The sequence below is a fragment of the Anser brachyrhynchus genome (assembly GCF_964034855.1).
Source record: "Anser brachyrhynchus genome assembly, chromosome: 5".
Classification (NCBI taxonomy): domain Eukaryota; kingdom Metazoa; phylum Chordata; class Aves; order Anseriformes; family Anatidae; genus Anser; species Anser brachyrhynchus.
Window position 1 is genome coordinate 61454241 of NC_137699.1, and position 24600 is coordinate 61478840.

The 24600-nt window shown below is 44.4% G+C and overlaps 1 protein-coding gene across 14 annotated transcripts in view; it reads left to right on the forward strand.

Annotated features, from left to right (window-relative positions):
* The window catches only part of SLC35F4 (solute carrier family 35 member F4), a 108738-nt gene that overhangs the window by 73643 nt on the left and 10495 nt on the right, over positions 1-24600 (forward strand). For 5 of the 14 annotated variants that reach the window (XM_080593500.1, XM_080593503.1, XM_080593504.1 and 2 more), the window contains 2 exons: positions 12988-13176; positions 17266-17563. The exons of 1 other annotated variant lie outside the window; for it this stretch is intronic. In XM_080593500.1, the coding sequence (XP_080449626.1) occupies positions 12988-13176; positions 17266-17563 (487 nt within the window). Of the gene's footprint in view, positions 1-1457; positions 1679-12987; positions 13177-17265; positions 24584-24600 lie in introns of those variants that run through there. 8 more of the 14 variants (XM_080593493.1, XM_080593499.1, XM_080593506.1 and 5 more) reach the window with 4 other exon arrangements.

The window sequence follows — 24600 nt, forward strand, 5'->3', positions numbered from 1 at the left end:
TCCTCTTCCCTCCTTGTGTCCTGGCTCCTTACGGGCAACTGAAGGGAGCAGTCCTTGCACACATACCTCATCACGGGAACTGCCCTTTGTGAGGGAGCCCAGGAGCAGGCTCTGGGTTAAAAAACACATGTGTTTTCCTTCACTCGGGCAATCCAGCCCTGAGAGAGCACAGGGATGTCTGTGAGCACTTTGGAGGTCTAGCCCTACTGCAGCTCTTCCTCTACAGCACTCAGGAGAGGAATTTGTATAGCTGATGTCCTCTCCTATAGCCATTTTGTGCCCAGAAAGAGGCTCTTGTTACTGCTGGAAAACATTTGAGATTCCTGCAAGCCCTCTTTAGGAAGCTGAGCACGTGGTATTCTGGGTCAGTGATTCTTGATCCTTTTCAAACCACTTTATTGCCTTCCTTATAGCCAATAACTTCTCCCTGTTTGGCTGTGTAATAGGGGGTAGAGGACCAAGCCCCAGGTCAGGAATCCCTGCTCCCACTTGCTAGCAATGGCACAAAGACTGTAGGTAAAAGTTACATAGTTGAGGCCCTTAAAAATCCAACAGCTTTGCTAGCATATGTTGGTATAGCTTGCTGCCATTCTTTCCGTCCAATTTCTTTATATTTCCCATAGTTGCTATAATAAATACATTGAATGTAAATGGTAAGACTTTCTACCTACAAATTCTTGGCCAAGACCTGGTACAGTTTTGGTGAAGAGCTCTGAAGGCAGAGCCCTTATGAGAAGCCGATAAATATCTGGGGGCAAAGCAAGCTCCCAGCACAGTGCTGGGATACCCGAGTCAGCGGGGTTTTCTAAGATGTGCAAAAACTTTACGGGTTGGCACTGGTTTGCTCAATGAAACTTTCTTGTTGCTCCAAGTCTCCAGTAGTAGAAATAACAAAAAGGATGTAGAAGAGAGTGGATGTAGAAGAAATAGTGTAAAAATGTCCTGGGTGCCTCAAGGGAAGGGAGGAAGAACCTAGAGCAGCTGTGGCCTATATATGGCCTGGTTGTGACGGTTCTTGTAGGGCATTAGAAGAGGAGGAGACTCCTACAATACCTTTGCTTCTTGTCTGGTACAGAGCGGGACGTTACCAACTCTTTCGCCCAAGGCATTCCCAGTTTAACAGCTCTATCGGAGCTACATTACTCAGAGTTTATTTGAAATAATTACCGTAGTCGTACGTACATTGTCAGAGCGTAAGGAATCAGCAAATTGCATTGCATAATTCCCTTGCAGTTGTCTGAGAAATCTCCCGTCTGCTCTGCTAGCACAGAGCACAGGGCTGATGTGAAATCCTTCTTTTCATGCAAAGCGCCTGCCGCGCGTGCAAGTTACAGAAGAGCAATAGCTAATATATTTGTATTTTATCTGCTGCGCTTAACAATTGAATGAAAGATAAGTGTTAGCAGAGGTCAAGCGTTGTTTGAATGTGTTGCAAATGGTTTCCCAGGGAAACAGCAAATCAGTACTCCTAGCCTACTGCAGCATCTCCAGAACAACATCCAGCCACCAGCCATAGCCGAGTGTTTACTATACTACTCGGGACCAAAAGCGATGCAGACCAAAGACGAGGCGAGTGTGTGAGTGAGAGAGCAATTTCAGAGGATGAAGAAACACTCGGCAAGAGTGGCGCCGTTACCGTCCTACAGTGTTTCTGAATTAAATTCGCCTGTGCCAGACGGTAAATGCTTTTTTTTTTTTTTTTCCCTTTATATCTGAGCCTAGGCAGGAATTTACTTTGCATGCTACTCCTGCTCTGTTCCATTCAAAGTAACGTGAGTGTCTGTGTGTGTGTGTGTTTTTATAATTTTAAAGTAACTCATGTGTTGGTAGCATTTTTAGCACTTTAATGTCATCTAGGATAAGTGCAGTTAAATTTCTCCTTTTAGGATAAGTGCAGTTATATTTCTCTTTCTTGTGTCCAACTGCTGTGTGAATGCTTTCTGATGAAGAAACTAATGTTGAAATAAGAACTGAAAAAAGTTATTGTGCTTTGATTATGGCTTTTTAAAAAGCTGGGAAATTAGGTATATTCCACGTTACTCAGTTTTCTGTAGTATTTTAATAGCGTGCTCTAGAGCTATCTTTTTTGTTTTAAAGGCAGAGGCTCCAACTTTTCTGTGCTTGCTGTCCCTCAGCCTGAGGTGGCAGTTGCTCCCTTCCACTGCTTTTCCCCCCTTTATTTTCACGAGCGTCACCTGTGAAGCAATTCCTTGATACAACGGCCACGAGAGAGAAATTGTGAAATCTGCGGTGTGCTCTCCCCCTGACATGACAGCCTAATGCCAAGTGCAGGAGCAAGGCTCGTTCCCTGCGGAGCGCTTGCCAACTTCGCAGCACACTTCGGTGTCAGCTGGAAACGCGGCGGTGTCCGGCGAGGGACAGCACTGCTTGCGGCGGGGATGCTGAAAACGTACCGCAGACACGTGTGGTATGAATCAAAGGTTGAAAGGGAAGCTTGCGTAAAATATTCCTAAGGTTCGGGTTTGTGGTTTTGTTTTTTCCTTAACGTCTGTAGCAATCGCAGCCTTTAACCGTGCTGTTGCAAGTTTATTGCACGCAGCATCAGATGGCTGGAAGAGCCGAGCGCTGCTTTCGGCAGCTGCTTGCTCTGCCAGGGACAAACTCTCTTCCCACCAGGTGTGGGACGGCGTTAGCAATGCTCGGGCTGTAAAATCGCAAGGTGTGTGCTGTCTCCCTTCTGGTTTTTGTTATTCCGAACACCAGTGAAATTGCGATTCCTTTTTTCTGGGTTGAATTCAGCACGACGTCCAGGATGAAAGCAAGGCAAGAGACGCCTCCCGGTGCTTGTCAGTGGAGCGTGACTCTCAGTTCTTCAATCTACCCGGGTCGGAGTGGCTTAAATTACAAACAGAGCTGGCTTTTGATACAGCAGGCTATAGTCTTGTCATGTTTCTTGGGAGTATTTGTGCAGTATTGAGTATTCTGCAGTCTGAGCAGTTACCTGGTGGTTCTTCCTTGAGGCAAAAATGCCCTAAAGAAAGTTGAAGGAGCTGAGAGAGATGGCTGCTTACGTTGGGCCACCAGGTTTTAGGAAGCGTAAAATTGTGAAGTGTGCTCTCAGGGTGTTTTAAAGGAGCAGCGTTGCAGTGGGATGAGCTGGCTGGCGTGCCGCCGGGCTGCCTGACGTGGTGATGTGCCGCTGTTTATTTCCAGCTGCCAGCACGGACGGGGCTCATGTCATGCAAGGTGGTGAACGCACAGGATTAAAGACCCCCCTACTCCGCACAGACAGCGCACGGCCAGTGCTTGCCTACAGCTTAACCTCATCCAGCTGTTGTCAGCCACATCTTTTCGCGAGTCTGTCTTAACCTGCTCCCAACGCTCAAAAATTGCACTGCCCATTTCCTTACGGAGGGAAAATCCAGTCGTCGTAGGAAGAAAGGGCAACAGACTGGAAGTGACTACATGACAGCACTTGTCATAGCCAACGGGCTGGAAATGGAAAGGTCCTTGCTAGGGATGAAGCTGGCCAGGCAGAACTAATACTGGGGCCTCCGCTAACCCATACGTTAAATGTGCGTGCAGCCAGTTTTACAGATCAGCAAAGATTTTAGCAGGGATTTCCAACGAATCCTAATGGGGTAGGGCGGCCAACTTCCCAAGAGCACTGCAGCTGTCTCTGCTTTCCTTCCCAGGCATGGGAAAAGCATGTGGCAGAAATGCCACAGGGACTTGGGCGCTGGGCCTGTGTGCTGGGAGGAGAGGGGGGGAGCTTTGCGCTCTAGCATGGCAGTTTTCAAGCTGTTCAGGTTTGTGGCTTTCTAGGCTTTTTACCTTTCTGGAAGAACCATGGAAAGAAAATGGAGCAGAGACAGCTGCCGAGAAGGGCTGGCATTGGGATGTGAACGGTTCTGGAAGGTGTGGGGTGGGTGTCAAGCCAGGACCCACAACCATGTGAATGCTTTTGAGGACATCTTCATCTCCGTGTGGCGAGCCCTCGCACCCCAGCACAGCATCAGCTACAACAAGAAGACTGACTGTAGGTACGTGAGTGCCCGAAGGACACTTACCCAAATGTGCCATCAAAGAAAGGGCTCTGCAGGGGGAAAAAAAAAAAAACAGTGTGGAGGTGTCTTACGCATCTCCAGGGGTTACAAAATGCAACACAACCGTGATAAATGCTCGCTTTTGCCCCACCTGCTTACCTCTGAAATATTCTTGTACCCCACTCTTCCTCAAAAGTGCTTAAATGGGCTCGACGGCAGGCAAGGAGATTGAAGCAACAGCTTAGTGCCTAGCTCGGAAGCACGTACCAAAGAGCTGCCATGAGCTTGAGGCAGATGTGGACTCATCCAGATGCATCTAAACGTGAGGCTCTCTAAGCGCTGAGAAAGTTGTTTGAGCTTCCTGGAGTCCGCAGGAGAGGTGGATGCCTCTGAAAGGTGATTCATCTCCTAAGATTGGTATCTTAGGGAGCGGGAATGAATCACCCGCTGGAGGCACCCATCATCCAGGAGAGGCAATAGTTTGTGTAGGAGATAAATATGAGCAATTTGATATCGAGTTGTATGTCAGCGTGCTGCTTTCACCCTCTTATCTTAGGAGACCCATGAGCCAGCCTGGATTTATTGCAGCATTTCCTGAAAGTAGAAGCTATCTCATAATTATTTAATAATGAGGTGCATATGGGTGATTTCAGGTGTGTCCTGGGTCTAAACTCCTTTCACAACAACTTTATGTCAAAGCAGCCTCGTGGCTTTCGTTGATGCTACTCTTGATTTACTGCTGTGAAAGTAGAATGAGAATTTAACTCATAATGTCTGTTACTTTCTGGAATCGTCACTAGATTTTAGCCATGACAAGATTCGCTGTCTTTTAAAAGGATGTTTTTTTTGTGATATTCGTAACTTTTTATTTCAGGGTAAAGTGTATAAATCTGTGAACCTATCGGAGGGGCATCTGGTATATAACTTATTGCAAAGTTTGTAAGAGAGGTTTTCTTTAAGGGGATGTTGTGTGGCGCTGAGTCAAACGATTTGTGTTTATCTGTGTTTATTTGTGTTTATCAGAGGAAATTACCCTTTCAGAAGTTCCAGGTGTGGAAGGTGTCTGCCGATCCCTTCTGAGGCATCTCTGTGAGGTGGGGTGTTTGTGTGCCTGGTCCTGCCCTTCCCAGGCTTCCTTCTGGATGCCCTGTCCAGATGGGCAGGGAAGGAGCAATAATCAGAGGCTCTTTGCATGGGAAGTGCTCCATGCTGGAGGAGAAGCTAGTACCCTTCCTGACAGTCAGTGTTTTCAAACTCCAAAGATGTCACAGCTAGGTATGACATTTTGCCAAAGAATTTTATTTTTTTTTTGAGGCGAATGGGAATGCCAGCAAGCCTTTCTGACAGCAGAGTTCAGTCCAAAATGTGCCACTCCAAATGGATGTTTTAAATTACTTTTGTAGACTTATTTAGGCAATTTTCTATGGAAGTCGTAGAAGTTTAATTTTTGACATATAAAAGTCATTCGTAATTTGCATCACTTTTTCTGCATTCCGAAGCTTTTGTCTTTCTTTGAGTAAAATGTAAAGCTCCACTCATAGTGTTAGCTCTTCCTTCTACAAAGGCACATGATATTAGCTCTTCCTACTACAAATGCACACGATTTGCTTTCTGCATTTGTATATCCAGAATAAACCTAATTCTGGTTTTGCTGTGTTGCCTTTTCCAGTTTTTGTTCGTGTCTGTGCCTTGCACTGATGTGAGTCAGGGCCATGAAATAATCCTTTTGACTCTAAATATACCATGTTCTGACCAGTAATTTTAAAGTATATGTAGCCAGTGTGTTTCAAAATGCTTCATGCTCTCTCTTGCTGCCATTTGCAATACAGATAATATCAAATAAACTTATTTTCAAGACTGTTCTTACACCCACACTCTGGTGCTGGTATATTACTTCTGATCTCAGATCAGTGGGATTCCTTGTCTGTGCCTAAACAGAGGTGGTGGTATTTGAGTTACGCTGAAATGAGAATGGGTAAAAAATAATAATAAAAAAGTCATAAAATCATAGAATGGGTTGGGTTGGAAGGGACCTTAAAGATCATCTAGTTCCAACCCCCCAGGTCATCTTGGTTAAAGTGGGTAAGGAGGAAAAGGGACTGGGAAAACTGGAGTAATACAAATAGCAGCCCTTTACTTAAGTAAGAAACAAATTGTGAAGTCCTCCAGAGATGGCTGTCCCTTATGCTCATGCATCAGAGCTCCCCAAAAGGCAGTCTGCAGGTTGTTTACAGCCAGCAAAGCCTGGCTTATATGCTTCCTGCAAAGGGCTTTTCTCTTCTTTTTTTTCCTATCTTTTTTTCTTTCTTTCCTATTCTTTCTCTCCTTGCTTCCTTCCTTCCTTGCTTCCTTCCCGGCACACCTTCAGGTGCCAGGACTAAGTGGAACCCCACGTTGTTTTCACAGCTGCCTTGTGCTATGTGAAGATGCTCCTGCCCAATTCCGGTTGCTTTCCTTTAATTCTGAATTCTTCAGATCTCGTGGTGTTAGATGCAGATGCACTCAACTCCTCATTAGCTCATTGTATTTCTTTTGCTCAAAGCTACTTACAGCCTCATAGTTGGCAGAGTTGCACACATCTCTTTCAATTTAGTGGTGCATCCTCAGTCTATAGTTACTGTCAGATTTTCTCCCTGTTTATATATTGGTTTAGATTTTTTTTTTTTCCTTTCCAGATCTTGTGTAAAGTGATATCAAGACCCATGGCTGTAATGTGCTGCAGTCTGTATCTGTATCCTAAATCAGGAGAATTTAGCACGCAGGGACTAGGTCCCAGGGCTGCTATCATCATAAAGCCAAGGAGATGCAGGGCTGGATGGTGACCTGGGGAAGTTATCTGTGTCATCCGTCCTCTAAGGCAGAGCCAGATACACCTTCATCACCCCTGACAGGTATCTCTGTCATTTGTCCCTGCTGTGATACGGTTTTTCAGGCACTTACTGATCACCGCAGTGAGAGCTTTCCTTCTCCCAGTGCAGGATGTGGGACGTGGCAGGGGTTTTGTCCCTCGTGTTGGCTGGTGGGAGGTGGGAAGCCACGTGGGTGAGGTTTGGTTCCTAGGCATGAGACATATCTGTTGTGTGGATATACGGAGTGGTGGAGAGGGGGTGGTCTTCAGACTGTCTGACCTGGGTTTCCTCCCCTGACAACTGGGCTGGTGACACGTGCAGCGTGACACGTCCCTGGGCAGGCACTGCATTAGTTATGGGATGGCAAAATGTAAGTTATTTGCTGCCTCCTCGCTCCCTTTACAGCAAGGACAGGAGGACGTGCTGAAATCATTGAGATTTCTAATTGCGAGTGAAGTTTCCATCTGCTGATTTGAAACGAACTGTTGTGTGCAGACACCGAAAGGATAATTGGCAGAAATTGCAGATGGATGTCACAGTTAAACTACAACACAAATCTCTGCTTTTTTGCTTTGTGCTCTTGACAATAGTTAATCATAGTACAAGGAAAATGATGTGCACCAGCACTGAGTCATTTGTTTTTCATTAAAATCTGAAAATCTTGTTTTCCCCTCAGGCAAAAAAATAAAATAAAATGCTGTAACCTTCTCATCCCCTTCAAACATAAAAACTTCCAAGACAAACAGTAGTAAACAAACAGAGCATTGCTCTGAGCAGGCGTCCTTGCTTAACTCAGCCACGCAGGGGCCAGCTGCAGTGTCTCAGAAGGATGACTTCAAATGGAAAGCACTGTTAATGTCTGAGATACGCTGAAATAATTTTCCTTCACAGAACAAAATACGAGATGCTTATTCCTCAAACCTCAGTGTAGCACGCTGTCTGTAACAACGCTCCGTCTCTGGTTTGTTTGCTTGGTAGTAACGTAATTGTGGCCTCGTACCCTGAGTCAAGCTGCTGGTTCTGAACTCATTAAAAGCTGGGGACAGTTTGCCCTTGAATTTTATCTTCTCTGGTCAGCTGTTGTCCTCAGGTACGGCAAGGTATGTCCAGAGCAGCTTTGCTTGCTGGTTGTACCGAGTTGCTGTGGGTTTATTCCTGCGTAAGGAAGGACAGGATTTGATTTTAGAAGGAATCCCTTTGGCTGAAATGAAATAAACTATGGAGCTAGCTCCCCACTGGACTGGTAACGTTAGATAGCCCTGCCTGCAGCTGTGTGACAGCAGTCGCAAACAACCTAATTAAAGCCATACCTACTGCTATCTAATGATGTTTTCTTGTTATAAAATTGACAGAATAAGTTTTCCTCACCTCTACCAATAGCACCGCACCTCAGTTCCTATTTCTGTTGGGCCACGTGCATCAGATATTTCCCTGGCCATAAAACTGACATCACCTTCCCCTTACTGCAGCACATTAAGACCAAATTCCATTGCAAAATCTCCAGCCCTCGTGGCTGTGAACTGACTTACCGATGTGCACGCAAGCTGCTGGAAACAGGCTTGTGATGCGTGAGCGAGGCCTTCATCGCAGCGGATGCTCACTCTATCAGGTAACGTGGCGGTGTAAAGGAAATGTCAATTCTCTCACCCGTGCCCGATTTAGCAGGAACATTCGATTGACGTACTTCCCACATAACACCAGACTGGCTCCTTCCGCCGTCCATCTGTCAAAACTCAGCAATTGTTTTTGCGGCCGTGATATGAAGACATCATTTTGTCAATGCAAGAACGATATATTAGGGGGTGAGATTTTGAGCGCACGGTAGAATAAACGTATTGTAATGCTGTATGAGTAACAGGGAGATTGGAGATGCCTTGACTGACTTCTTGCAGCAGCTTGTCTACTGCCCGGCTATAGAGGTAGCTGTGGGTGAGCACTCCTCTGCAGGGCATTGAGAACATAATACAAAAACCGTCCAGCTCATAAACATATCACTGATACAACCATCAATTTAGTTGTGTAATCAAAAAAAACCACAAACTCGCGCACAAAAACCAAAGGCAAAAAAACACATGCCAGCAAGCCAGATATTACTGTCTCAAAAAAGGAAACACTTCATGTCATGGACCCACAGATAGGTTCTGGAAGAGAATTCAGTTATCTGTTTGAGAGGTTCTAAATTTCCATTGGGGTAGTTTTAAGAAAGAAAAGAAAAAAAAAAATCAATTCTGTGATGACCAGGCCATAAAAGTTACTCCCAGGGCTACATTTTTATATGGCATTGATTGCTTTACTGGAAGTCCGTTCAATCCATTTTTAGTAGCAACTCTGAGACCAGAAAAGGTCCCTCCTACAGAATGGCATGGTTTTTAGTATTCAGAGCACTGTTGTCACGTGATAAATATGTCCTATATATACAAAAATAATCTGAAAGTTGTTTTGAATCTCAAAATAATCCTTTCTCTCAAGCCTCCTGCGTAATAACAGTGTTTTGTGTAGCCTGAAGCCAAGGAGGGGGCAAATATTCTCACCGTGTGAGCTGCGTGTGGAAATCTCTGTATGAATGGAAAGCCACAAGTCCTCATCTGTCAGAGGGGCAAGGGAGCTTTACAGGCGGGTGGTGAAAATGGTTCTCAGGCCACGTGTGCTGCGGGCTCCTGGTTTGACTCGACCCAGCAGCAGCAGCTCATGGTGGCTCACCTCCTCTCGTAGCCTGGGCTTGGAACAGTGCTCAAGCACGTGGAAAGGAGAGGACTTGGGTGACATTAATCATGTGGTTTGGGGTAGTCACAAGCATAATTACCTTGCTAAATGGAAGTGCACTGGAGTAAGTACGTACTAATTAATGCCAGACAAGGACAGACTGTTAGAAGCATGCAGAAAGCCCCAGGTTCTCCTTGCTGCTTTTCCTTCGGTCTCCATGTGCAGAGAAATGGCTTTGCTTCCTAAACTACAAAGTGTCTGCATTTGCAGGGCAAGGAAAAAGATTTACTGAAATAGAATAAAAAAAAAAATCTTTAAAAATGGGACAGAGCAGAGGGTTGTTTATATCTGATAATGGAAAGTCATCCTGTTGAATTTGATACAGTCCTGTGTGGTCCTTTCCTGTTCTCCATTCCCTCCTTTGTCAAGTCCAGGGACTTTGATGCTCAATTACAAGCTCCAGGTAATCAAGGAACACTTCCAGCAGCCAGATCCAGCAATCTGGCAAGATTTTTCCTCTTTACTAGGTTTCTTCCAATCTTTTTCAGTAGCATCCTCTCTGGAGGGGGCACGGGCTCACCACTTAAGACCGTGGGGTCTCCGTAGGCAAGTGGGATTCACGTATGCAAAAGTTCAGTGGCAAATGCTGCTCTTGATGTCTCCCTAAGTTTGGAAGGTCTCAGTGGATGCCTGTTTGATAGCTGGTAAATGCTTTGTGAGGCAAAGAACAGCAGTCACATATCGTTCTGCCTTCCCTTCCTCTAACGGGGGTAGCAGCGCGCACGTGCAGGGTTTCGCTGGTGTGTGTTGTAAAAGGTGATTTGTTGTCCTTGCTGCTGATACCACGTTTGGACAAATTATCCCAGCACATATCTATTCACCTTCCCTGTCAAAGTATCTCCTTAAAATATGTTCAGCTTCAGTAGCATTAGATGGCCTAGGCTTTCTAACAGTAACAATGAAATATTGATAAATTGCCGTGCTATCTGATTGCTTTCACATATAGAAGAAGATTTCACTAAATCAAGCAGTGACTTTCAATTAAATGCAATCTCTTGAATTGCAGTTTTGGTCTCAACTGCTGAGTTTCTCAATGTACAGGAAAAGACTGATGCTCCTTTATTGTACCAGATATAAATAACTCGGAGCTCTTTTTGCGTATGAGGAAAAATGGGTTTCCTTGAAATTTCGGTTGCAGATCATCTGCTAGACTTCTGCTGAGCATAATGTGAATCTTGAGCTTGCTCTAAATTACCTGAATTGAGATGTAGCATGTGTCTTTCAACTTAATGAAATCTCTTTAAATGAAGCATATCAAAGTGAGCAGTGATTTGGGTCGATGCACCTTGGCGGCAGATTCTCAGAGGACAGGCAGTCAGCAAATGCTTTCGGAAAAAATCCCCTTCAAGTTGTGGACTGGAAAATTTGTAAGTTCCTTATTGAATATTTAGGCCAGAAAGTACTGATTGTCTTAACCTTGTGGAGATTGGAATTAACTTTCAGCTGTCAAATAAAGGTGTTGTGGTGGACTTTGGAGGCTTGGACTTGGGAAATGAGTAGAACAAAGTCCTAGAGGGAATTGCACGTCTCTTAGATTAAGATTTTCTCCATTAAAAATAAATATATGAAGATGAAAAGCTTTTTTAAAATTTTGAAAACATCCAGTAGACTCTAAAAAGTTCTGTAGAGATTGATGCTCACCAAAAAAAGAGACAATATAGTGCTTAGACACCATATAGGTGTTAATCCTTCAATATCAGCTTCAGTGGCTGTCCTGTTACAGACCGTGTGTTGTACCCCGCAGTGCTTGAATTTGTAGGGCTGTGCGGCAAGGTGGGAGCAAGCAAAGAGCATCTTGGAGAAGGATCATCTCTAGGGGGTTAGCTGCTGGTTCAGTCTACTTACTGAGTAAAAACTGAACTCGGAGGCTCTAAATAGGTTGAGAGGGCTTTTGTGTACGGTACAGTATATACATCTCTTTCTTTGTGGTCTTTGTAGTTAGGGCAGGTGAATCAAACATAGCTTTAAGCTAATCTTTGAAGATTATACGAGAGCCTACATGAGCCTCCTCTGGCAGAAGAGTGTTGACTTGATTCATACAGTCTCCAGAATACTGAAGTCTTGGCCTTAGAGTACACTTTTATGTGGTTGTTTGGCGTGGAGATATTTGCACAAAGGGTACCGAAATGGCTCGTGTTGCATTGCAGAATGTTGCCTTCTGAGATGTTTGCCGTATTTGTTGCATACTTGGCACCTTACACGTGGGGTTTGTGTCTATTTTTCTATTCTTTTCAATGTGAGGCCTACATTTGTCATATTGAATCCTTCCAAGTCATGGCAAAGTCAGTGGCTGCTCTGGGGAAATGCGACTCCTGTCAGGTTGGGTTAAGTGGTCACCAGTTGAAATTGCAGCTGCAAAAAGAAGTGCTGGGTGATCTCAGCTGACCACGAACACACGTGCTTACCAAAATGACCTCTCATCTCGACGTATTGGCTCCGAAGAGGACTCTGATGTGCTCATGTGTTGACCTCTTAAACAAGCACCTTCAATCAGTTTGGGAGTACACGGATGATGACCAGGCTCACTCTGCCAGATCCCAGCACCGCGCTCTTTTCTGTTGTTTGCTGGTTCTTAGTCCGGTCCTTCAAGCTCTTACTTGTATAATGCTGTGTCCTTCTCACTGACGAACTTTTCATCTGGTGCTGCTGGTATTTCTGGGACCTGGGTCTTGTCTGCTGCCTTGTGCCTCTGCAAAGCCTCCATGTGAAGTGCAGCATCGCGGTGTTGGCTGCGCCTAGCAGCAGAAGAAAAAGAACTTCTCTGAAGATGTGGAGATCCTGACGTGGGGCACATAAAGACTTAAATCTGGCCTCTTCAGTGAGTTAGCAGAAGTCTTATCCTACAGATCTGTCAGTGGCTGAGGCTTCATTCCGTGCAAGAGTCTCAAGGATCATTCTGGAGGATGAAAAGGGGCAGCCCTCCTCTTGAGAGCCTCCCAGCACTGACCCCAGGAGGCAGTCGTTCCTCAGCCCTTCTTTCTACCCTAGGGAAGGATGGTGACCTCTCCTTTTGCCTGATTCAGTGTCAGTGCTCAGGAAGGGGCCCACGTGAGTACACATTCCTTTGACTGTTCAGACCCTATGGATGGAGCCATGTGGCTAAGGATATACTGCACTACAGGGCTCTCATTTCTTCAGGGGAAAGACTGGTTTTTGTACAGCACCTTTTATCTATAAGGGGGGAGAGAGTTGAGTATTTATTTACTTATTTATTTACTTGATTCTGACCAAAGCTGAAAGCTTGATTTTTGCACTGTGATTCCTTTCTCCCGCTGAATCGTTTGTATGCATTTCACTGACAGTGTTTGAAAGCCCCGCTTTCCTCCAGGGAGTTTACAGCCAAACTGATGCAAACTCTTTCTTCTCAGGTGCCTCACGATCATCTGTCATCCAATGCAAGCCAGGAGGCAACTGCCCCAGCAGACACAGAGGCATGACTAGGCAGCTCTCCCCTCTATCTGTTGCTGAAGATTCTGCTGCTCCCATTCTTGAGCTGCAGAATCGAAGTCCCTCGGGAATCTGTCGGCACAGCAGAGTCGAGAGGCAGAGCAGATCAGGTAGGCATAAAAAGCCGCATTTTCGGCGTCACAGTATGCCTGCACAAGGCCTCTTTCGTCTGTTTTCTGAAGGATGGTGCAGAGTCCGAACGTGCTGACATTTGTTTTCAGTGCTGCAAACCGCACAGCCATGTGAAGGTCCTTCATGTACCTGTGTGCAAACTGGGGGTAGGCAAGAAGGAAACAAAGATGGGAGAGAAAGTTCTGGGCCTCAGTAGGAACATAGAATGTATTGTCTGAGAGATCGTAAGGCCAGTAGGCACGGAAGATGTTGAAAGGATGATTGACGTTAGTACACAAGTTAGTCTTACAAGGTTTCCTCAGCTTCAGCCTGGCCAGAGACCAGGACCCTTAAAAGCCAGGCATTTTACCTTCTCAAAGACAATGACAATCTCAGCTCATACCACGGACGGTCTGATGAAGAGGAAGAGGAGGAGCAACAGGTAGAAAGATATCTAGGAAAGACCATCGCAGTTCAGATCATCGATCAGCCGCGCATCAGGGCTTCCAGCAGGAACGTGTCACACACTTTACTGCAGAAGTTTAGCTCGAATGAACCCGTAGGTATTGTGAACACTGACTTCTTCACCATGACGTCCATCTGTCATCAACAGGGGTGGTATGGGAGCAGTTACAATATGCAACCAGAGACCTTTGAGTATGCTGAATTGTGCTGTTGAGGAGAGGGCAGTTAAATGACTGAAATAATTTAACTGTCCCAAGTGCTTTGGAAAACTGTCTGAGTAGATACTGTGAGCAAAAAGGGGAGGAAGAACAGGCTGGATCTCCCTTGCACACTGGAACTGGGGGAGATGAACCTTTATCTTGTCACTTCTCCACCGATGGCAGCAAGAGTCTGACATTTTCTGTGTTGTGCTGGAAAATGGAGGAATATTGTACTCCAGGAGTACTCTCTTGATGGAAACCCTTTGAAAACAATTGAAGGTGACGACTGCAGCAAGGAGTGGGTGATACAGCATCTTGCAGTAAGGATCATACCTAAGATATCAGAAGACCACTCTGCTCTCATTTTTTCGCAAATATCAGGCTGAAATAACGCTGTACATGCTGGCACTAGGGTACATCCAAAATCAGAATCTATCTTTTTTAAGAAAGGACTTTAGTCCACTTGAGAAAAGAGTAGTGCCTTGACATCGTACTCTTCCAAATGTTTATTTTGCAACTTTTTAAGTTCCCTTTTTATACATTCTTCCATTCTTCCACTGTTCCATTCCTCATCAGTGAGGTCTAAGTAGGACTGACCTGATAGGTAGGTTAACAAAGATGTTATTTTCTAGGGTGTAGTTACAAAATAGTTAAGAGTTCAGAAGAAAATCTGTAGGATTTGATTTTCCTCATCTCATTCTTTTGAAAACAAAAGCAAAAGCTTTTTCTGTTACCATCTTGTCACAGAGACATCACATGCAAAAATTACATTACTTAGATGGAAAAGGACCACGAAGGGATGTTTCTGCTAGCTGCCTTTCAACATAATTTGCCACTGACATGTGTCGTCTTCATGTGTCATCTGCAGTGTCATCTACATTCTTCTCTGCCTTTTCATCCTTGTTGAGCTCTCAGATTGTTTCCATGCTCTTGTCAGGTTAAGTCTGTTGGTCTGTTTCAGACTGAACTGTCACCAAGGATTTCTACCACCTTGCTAACGGTAAAATGCTATTTACCAACCACTTTGGCTAATGAATGTGTTTTCTCCCCGTTAACATACCATTCAGTATCTGAACAGAAGTACTCCTTTCTAGCTCAATCCAGCCTCAACCTCATGACATGGAAATCCTCCAACCTGTGCGTCTGCTTTCCGTACATCCCTACCCTCTTTGAGCTCAAGCCCTGTGATTCTGTTAAAATTGTTTCTTATCTCGTCCTTATGGATCTTTGGCCAAGATTTAGGTGTGCACATCTCATGGATTTTGAAGGTGACTGTCAAGCTACTATGCCAATTTGACTGGGGTTTTCACTTCAAATATAGATATCTGGTCTAAGGGGAGAGAAGAGCCTCCAGTGGGACATATCTGTCTTAGATACATGAGGACGAGAACCACCTTTTCAACATGCTTTTCCATTATTGTTATGTAAAGAGGGGGCCTAGAGAACGTTTTTAGTCTGGATATGCAATTATTTGCTAACTACATTACATGGGGTGAATCCTACCCATTAAGCACTTACAAAAACTCCCCACTGCACATTTGATTAGTCTTAAACTTACATAGGTCTTTTAAACCAAGCTGAGACTTGCAAAAAGTGTATGTTTCTGTGCCTTTCCCCAACATTCAAACCTGTAACATCCAAGTCAAATGCTAATGATAGTGTCATGCACAGTAACAGCAATTACAGTGTTATTTGGTAATTGGAAAATCTAATGTGAAGATAAAGGTGCTTTAGTCTTCCTTCATTGTATGATTACTTTAACTGTTAGCTGAAGGACTAATTGCATGATAGCTTGCTTTGCTTAGCAGGAAAATCTGCAAGGGGATAGTATGAAATATATTCTTTCTAAGCCATTCTAACTTGCAAATAAACTGTAATTTACTTCTTAATAGAAGATGCCAGTCATTATTAGTACTATAAAAATACCTATTTTCTCTCAGTAGCCAAAGAGAATGCTAAAATGATGCTGTTCTATTCAGAACTCTGTCTGATTATCCTCTGCATGTTTTTAATAAACCTGTAATTTTATTTAAATTCTTGATTCACCAGTAAACAGTGGAGCAGCTAAATGCTCATTAGTTTTGGGGAAAAAAAAATGCACCATACAATTGCAATTACAAAAAGCTTCGTGTCCAAAGTAGGCAAATTTTTGGTTACAAATGTACTCCCTGTTATGAGGAATAAGTTTTACATGTGAAGTAGGTCTAATTTAATAACTTGGAACCTCACTTTTATGTTTCTTTATGGCTGTAGCAGAAACAGTAGTATAAAAGGAAAGTCAAATCTGATTTTGAATTGCACCTTTCTCACATTTAAGAGTGTGTGCTTTCACTGCAGTAGATCTATGGCTCCCCTTAACATCAACAATTAGATTGTTTCTTACGCTATATCACGTCAGGTGTCGATGTGGCTAGTAATAGTTGAGGATAGCTGCCGGTCATGATTTTTAGAAGGAACTCCAGTTTCTTGTATCAAACCAACGCGATGTGTTCTAATGTGGTAAATGGTTGGAGCTCATCGCTGCCGCATGAGCACGTGGACCTAAATAAATCAGGTGTGACTGCTGCTCAGCATCCAGTGCCGTTGGATCAGTTGTTTTCAGCTGGGATCTGAAATCAGAATAGGATTCATGGGCTGCCTCTCTGGAAGGTATGTCTGGAGAGCAAGTCATTTGCCAGTGAGAGTAATTCGCTACGCAGTCCACAGTTCTGTTTCCAGTGATCTGCAGATTAGGTCTGAAAGGTACTGCATTAAAATAGAAAGTGACAACTTTCCAATTCCTCCTGGGTTATCTTTAGCGGTTTATTTCCAGGCTTGCCAAGCTTCGGTTTTGTCCAGTTTCATTTTTTAACTTCAAAAGTGTAAATACTCAAGCTTGACTGAAAAAAAAACCTTTCTCTGCTTTGGAATATAGAGCCACCAGACTGTTTCTTTTTCACCTCTCAGCCTGCAGATAGAAAAGTGATTTTTGAGTTAAAATCTTGAATAATAAGAACTTGTTTCTGGCTTCAGATGCACAGGCTCAGATAGCTTTTATGTTGCAAACATGCACAGTAATTGACTTTATAATGTAGCTGGCTCCAAGAGATGGAGCTCTATTCTAGGGGTTTGGCTGACAGAACGAAAGAAGGGCTGATAAAGCAAACAGTGGAAACAGCTTAGCTGTAATGCTGGTACCTCAGGCCTCTGTGCTGTGTTTATATTTTGTTCCTATCACCTTGAAGATAGTATTACTGAAGTATTTCTGAGCAGGATTTAAGTGTTTGTCAGGCATGCGGGAATTACAGAGAGAAGGCAGGGGATGGTTTGTGTCTGTATCGGAAGGGGAGATTTTGCTAAGAATTGTTTTGAATGCATTATGTGTGCAACTCTTCTCTTTTTCTGTGTTTTTTTTTTTTTATTGTTTTTTATTTTATAATCCAGGAGAAGAAGGAACACAAACGCACACAGAGAGCAGCAGCCAAGAAGCTGAGGGACAGACACGATGCCAGTCTTGCACATCCACGTTCCTTAAGCTTATCTGGAGATTTCTGATCATTTTGTCCGTCTCTTCCTCCTGGGTCGGGACCACGCAGTTTGTCAAAATCACGTACGAGACCTTTGACTGTCCTTTTTTCATGACTTGGTTCTCAACAAACTGGAACATTATGGTGTTTCCCATTTATTATTCTGGGCACCTTGCAACTGCACAGGAGAAGCAGTCTCCAATCAAAAAAATCAGGTAGGCTTTATCGTGGCAATATCACTTTAAGCAGCCTGATTTCTGTGGACTGAAATCGCTGCTCTTCTCAGTTTGACCCGTGGTGTCAGAAGACAGCTTGAAGGTCATGCTGCTGAAAATCTCATTCATAAATATCTTACAAAAGGCTAACAGATGAGTGATATATTCTTGAATAAATGGGTAATTGATTTTAGAGGGCTTTTTATTGAGTTGGAAAGGTCAGTAATTTGCCTATAATCTTGCCGTTATCTAAGATCTCTACATTTTGTGTTCCCGTCTGGATCAGGCTTCCACTCACCATTAATTAACCTGTCCTGGCCCATTTATGACAGAATGGCAGTACAAAGTGCAACCAAAACAACTCATGGTGAGGAAAGGATGTGAAGGCTAAGTTCTGTAAACCTCCACATGGAAATAGCTTTTCCTCTCTATTTCGAGAGGAATGGCTCTCTGACCCCAGGCTTTCCATGGCTGCAAGTTGCAATTGAACTCAGCCTCAGCTGCAAAGACTGTAGGAGTCTGCAGTATTGGCTATAATATTAGTCTGCAGGGGTGGAGATGTATAAATGCCCATTTCTTTTTAGAAGGCAGCCTTCTTTCGGGGGACCCAAAGAAGGCATCCAGTCCCACCACCAGCACTGCATCAGGACCAAGCTGGCTCACCTCCACCCTGGCCAGTACTTAACAAAGCCATATCTAACCTGTTCTTGGGGCTTGGAAGTGCCACCACCTTCTGGGGCAGTTAACTTTACTCTAGTAAAAGTTAACTACCTCCTCTACTTCCATTACTCTACTGATCTGACACTGAAATAGAAGCTGCTTTAAAGGATGGAGCTAAATTCAATGTGCCAAGGTATAACATGCCTTGCCCATGGAAGGAAGGTATTCACAGGACAGTTTTGAGCTGGGACCCATTTCTGTTACTCCAGTGTAGACTTGCTTTGAAAACAATCTTACTGCCTCCAACAGAATTGTGTGTTCTGCAAGGTACTGAAGGTCTGTCATTGAGCACTCAGGGAATTGGATTTGTGACTGTCAGAGCTGGAGTGTAGCAGGGCCAAAGTCTTCCCTCGGCTGCTTTTGCCAGGATCTGAGATGTAATTTGGCCCTAAATTATCATTTCTGTCAAATCAGCGTGGCTAAAATTGAACAGTTGCACTTAATTAACTGCTTCTCTGAAAACCCTGGTGCTTTGTACGTTAATGATGCTTTCATTGAGATTCTTTCTGGAGTATTTGTGAGAACATTAACACTGTCAGCTTGGCTTCTGGGTATGGGGTAAAGTAATAACAAATGCAGAGCAAATAAGGAACAAGGTGAGAATAAATATCCCTGCAGATAGATCCTCAGCAGTTGGTTGGTTGATTACATACCCATCAGAACGAAGTTTTGGTCCAAACATTCGTGGCAGTGCATAATAAAAGCATGCTTAAATAACAGATACATTTCCCAAGCTGCTAAGAGTTCAGCTGTTAAATTTGAGGACACATGCTTACATGCCCAGAGGAATTTCTGCTCACAGATGTGAAGCTGGTTTGTGAATGTGTGCAAAGAAGAGACCAGTGCTAGAGCTGATGGGCCGGTGGTGAGGCGTGTTCCCAGAGTATTTCCCATTCCAGATGTATTGGGAATGCAGATCCCAGGGAGGATCTGGCAAATAACTGCTGGCAAGTACTGACTTCATCATGGGGACCAGTATACTTGGTCTGTGCTGCGCTATGACTTGACAAGCCAAACTCTGTCTGCTTAGATACGGGAATGGAAATCTCTTCAGGATGACTGCTTGGTTTTCGGATGACTTAAAGAATTGAAAAGCATCATCTGTGGTATTTAAATCCACAGAGTTATAGAAAGATTTAGTTTGGAAAGGATCTGTGGAGGTCATGTAACCCAGCCTCCTACCCACAGCAGGGTTGTTTTCCAACTAGACCAATTGCTTGCATAACTACTTGTTTTGTGGTTTTGATACTGTTCCTGCTACTGTTTATTATTATTATTATTATTATTATTATTATTATTATTATTATTACGTTTACAAAGGTGTCTTGTTGCTTCATTTGGTGGTTTTATTTCTGTGGAGTGAGTAGCCAATTCCTGCCGGTAAAGCCTGTCCTGTAACGATTCCAGGCCTGCCTCAGAGTCCAGAGGAAATTTGTGTTTGTGCTTCTGGAGGATGTAGTTACTCACTATGAGCTTTAAAGACATATGACATTTTGTCCAGCAGATATTCCCAGTGGATCTGAACAAACAATGTCGAGGTATCTTGGCAGAGACCAGTGATCATGCTAGTGACTTGCAGAGTGCTGCCCCAGGCTGGTAAAGCTGTATAGGGCCATTGTTACTTTTTATGGCTCAACGAATAAATCCTGCTTGGAAGGATAGAAGTCTGTCTTCAGCTTTACATTGGCTTTCTGAAAGGCTATAATCTTGAGACTGTAAATTGTGTGCTTCTTACCTCTCATACGTTACCTTAGAGATTAAATTTTGTGGTCTCAAAAACTAACTCACAGTTATTACCTCCCTGCTGCATTTCTGTGAAGTATCTTAGTTATCTTCAGGTGGAAAACACAGCTCTTTGTCTCTTCCCAGTGTTGTAGATAACAGGTATGTCCCACATAATGTAGATCTTGAAATGTGAGAGTCCTTGCAATAGCCATGAACAAGAAGTCCTGAAGCTCAGCAGTGGAAATTTTAACCCTGCTGATATTTACTACAGCAGAAAGCACTTCACAGGCTTGGCGTAGGGCCCTGATAGAGTTATGGCTGGGGTTAGGTGGAAGATATTTTCAATGTCAGGAAATTTTGCCTCCCTGTGCCCTGTCTTGGTTTCTCAAGGACAAACTCTGTAATGTAGGACGGCTTTCTGCCAGAATATAGCTTGCTGTAATGCCAGGTGCTATGCAGCCTTCAAGGAAGGGTGTTGTTGGTGTGGGTTTGAGGAAAGATGAGCATGTTGGGAAGAGCTGGTTTTCTAGGAAGAAGGACAACAAGATGTGAGCCTCACTTAAGCTAAATAGAGCCCAAAGTGGCTGATGTTTGCTGTCTTCTGCCATCTGCAAGTTTGTCATCTACAAATGTCTCCATCGATGTTGCAGCAGTAGCTCGTCCCAGCTTCCTCAGCCACTTCTAGAATAGCATTCAACTCTAGATCTTCACTGCGAAGGTCTTTCCAGAGGAGACATGAGGATCTGTATTTCCTGAAGCTGCCCCAAATGGGTCAATGGTAGGGAGGAAGACCAGCAGCACAAAACCAGGGCTTCCCTTGGGCCATTCCTGTTGGGAGACAGCAATCCTGTGCTTCTGGAGCCAGAGGTGACTTGTGTGAGAGGTTCACACAAAACTGAGCTCTTTCTTTATGTTTAGACAAGACACAAAATGAGAACTCGGTCATTCCTGGAAGACAATTCAACATTTGTTAAACCACCACTACTGCGGTGTCCATCTCCTGAGACGGAGCTAGAAGACATTTTAGTGCACAGGTGCCAGCATTGGGATAGAAGGACCGAACGACACGGAAACAACTCGTGCTGACAAAAGGTCTTGCAGTGCTTCTCGCTGCCCTAATGTCACTGGCGGCCCTGCCAAGTATTACTCTGGATGCGGTAATTACATTCCTCGTATTCATGTTACCCCAGGTAGCGTCTGTTAGCTCTGTTTTTTCTATAAGCTGTTTTAAAACCAGCTGCTGCATTGCACTCCAGAGTCTGCCGTGCGTCAGGGGTGAATAAACCTATTCTTCTGCAGGCTCTGGCATCAGAATAACGACGAGGTGGTGCAAGCTGTTCGGTGGGTGCCAGAGGCAAAGCTACACGTCTGCCTGAGGTGCTGTAATTCCTGAGAGCATGGCACGCTGCCCAGAGCTGATGGCTGAGGGCTACCTGCAAATAAAAGGAGCTATTTGTGTTAGAGGGCAGGTTTTAAATAGACTTCTTGTGCATTTGGAAATAGTTTGTGTCATAGTTTCAGGGTCAGCTGCCCTTAGATCTGTCTCTGCCTTTAAGTCAACAGCCTGCAGATATCTGTATCAAGGAGGGATCTGCCGAGCCCTCTCCCCTGAGCGCAGGGTTTTAATCACTGTCAGGTCCTGATGACTTCTGCAAGTTTAATTTTAGTTGCATGCCAAAGAGGCTGAGTTAACCACTGAGCAGCCAGCCTTCACAAAGGCCGAGGCAATCTCCTGTAGACATGGATGGGGAAATAAAGTATTCGTCCCATCTCCTCACTCGCTGAGCATTATTCATCGGGCACTCGGAGCTCTCCTGGGCACAGAGGTGAGTTCATCTGGTCTCTGTCTTGCTCAGCACGACCCTGCCACAAATTTTTGCTGCTTTTTTTTTTTTTTTTTTTTTCCTTCTTCTTTTAGCTGACAGATGAGGAACCACTGAATCACTGGCCTCTGTTCTGTCTGGTCATTGCTTTCTCCTGTGTGTGATGAAGGCTCCTTGATGTACTTGAACAGTTCATTGCCTGGGGCATATGAAGCTTTTCCAGATTTCTTTTCCTAGTTGTGAATTTGTGTTCATCCCTCCCACTGCTTCTGAGAACTCAGAGAGAAGCGACGTGTTTGGCAGTGCCACAGCTGTCCATGCCAGATAGCTGACCAGCCCAGAGAGCCCAACCCAGAATAATACAAAACTTGCCGAGGCTTCCTCCTTCCAAGCATTCACAGTCAGGGCACTTTGGACCCCATCCTCCTGGCTCTGCTCGGAGTTCGTCAGGGTGCAGACATCCTGGAGATCTACAGGACAAGAAAACCTGACCCGTTCTGGCATCTCCCCCCTCCAGCACCCCTTTTTGACTTTTGGAAGCCTCCTGCCCTCCCCACGGACAGACAAGCAGAAGTGCTGGGCATATTCCCAGCGTCTCGTGCATAACTCTGGCCCAGCCGGCCTGCAGCTACAGCTGCCGGTCCCTTTTATCTGCCCGCTCTCAGTGCCTCACCTTGCCAGGCACAGGGATTACAGGGATATAATTTCCCATGGCACATTTTTAGAAGAGCTTGTGCTGCTGCCTTGCAGACTGTGCCACAGTGACGTGCTCGGATGATTTTGCTGTTGCTTTTGGGATAGTGAATTGTGCCCTGCGTTATTGCAAGCAGCCCAAGCACCTCTCTCTTTTACTATAGCACAAGTTTGTTCCCTCTAAGACAGATCCTGACAGCGTCTGAGTCAGGTTGGATTTACAACCATGTAACGATCCGATCGTGCTTCTAAATCGATGCGGAATTCCCACTGGTTTGGACATCAGGCTCCGTACAAGTCTAGAGCTCACAATTCAGATCTGTTCTTGACAAGACAGTGAACACCAGCCCTGGTGTCATGTAATGCTAGCACAGGTATGGTGCATCCAGGTCAGAGGCCATCTGTCTGAGCTCAGAATCATCTCTGCATTTACCTAAGTCTCATGGGGAGAAAAACATCTTTTAAACATCAACTTTTAAACATCTGCAAGCCAACAAAACATTCACGTCTCTGCTACCAGTGGGTCCGTTCTCAGACAAGGAGTTTCATGGCATTTAACTCCAGTGGAAATGAGTGGCACAACAGCCTACGTTCAAACTTAGGCATTAATTTGTTTGCTGCGCTTAATTTGCTTTGCATCCCAGGTAAATGGTACACACCACTAGCCGTTCTTTTTCCGTGTTCAGACCTATAGGAAAAGGGCTGACTTCTGAGAAAGGCTAGGTCAGACAGAGTGAAGGAGATAATCTGCAGATCCACCTGCCTGAGCATTAGCTTGTTGCCCACACCAGTACAGAGTTTGAGAAAGGAACTTACTGTTACCAAAAATGACTGCGTTGTATCTTGGGTCATTTTAGTGGCAGCAGGGAATGAGTAGTTATTAAGTAAGACATAGCTCATCTTACTTGTTACGTAGATGTTATTATTCAGCTTTCCTGAAAATGAGATGATTTCTATTTGTAATAGCAAAAAAATAAAAAAAATTCAACAGTTCAACTCCCCAAATTTAGGAAAAGTGGTTTAGGACACCTGAAAACAACTCTGTCTATAAAAGAAAGCTCAAAACTGGATAATGATTATCCTCCCACCTCAAAAACAAACAAACAAACAAACACCACCACCACCACCAAAACCCTCAAGTGCTTTTGGCTCTGTTTTGCAATGCATTCTTTGAAGTTGCTCGTTAGTTCCACGTAGTTGGTATTTTAGGAATTTTCCAACCACAGCCATGTTTGGCTGTGAACACTTTGGGGCCCTGAGGCCTCGTGGGATTTCAACGAGTCCCTTAATGTTGCCTCGTAATGATGTGGTTTGATCGTACCTTGGTTTGCTCCCCTGGCATTTTGGTTTTGTGACGCGTTCCCGTGTGGGACAACCCCTGTTTTATACAGACATGCCAGCGAGCCTGCACTGAAGTCAAGAACTGAATCGTACCATGGTATCTCGAGGAATCCCTTTAACCAAGCACACAGACAATGGATTTGCTAAAAATTGGCCTTCGCAGTTGGGTAAGGTAGAGGTGGGCAGTCTTCCGAGCTGACACTTCTGTTTCTTGAAATCCTAAGAAGCAAACAGCTCGCCCAAGTCGTGTGTGACACACAGCTCTAGTTTGTGCTAGAGGGCTTTTTGCAATTGGATCCACAAAGAGAAGTCTTTAAGTGCACACAACTTTTCCCTCTACAATAAAATGCAGCTGTAAAACACCCTTCCCTTCCCCTTTCCTTTCTTTCCCCAGACTCGGCCCCATCAGCTCAGCCCCACTTGCGGTGGGTGCCTGTCCCCCTGCGGCGATGTGGCTGGCAGGGCTTCTGAGCATCCCGGGCGATTCTCAAAGCTTGCTTGGCCGTAGACTAGAATATATTTAAATAAAAATAAAAGCAGGTTTCAGAGTAAAGCGAGAGAAAATTTGTCAAGCTGAAGAAAAAAAAAATTGCAGTTATAATCGTCGTGTTCACGGCCTTGGAGGCAGAAGCTGAGAACTGTCAGTGTTTTATAGATAACCTTCATTTATGTGAGCGAGGCCCTGGGATCATTGTTGCACACAGTGTGATTATTCCAGGTAAGTTACTTCTTTTC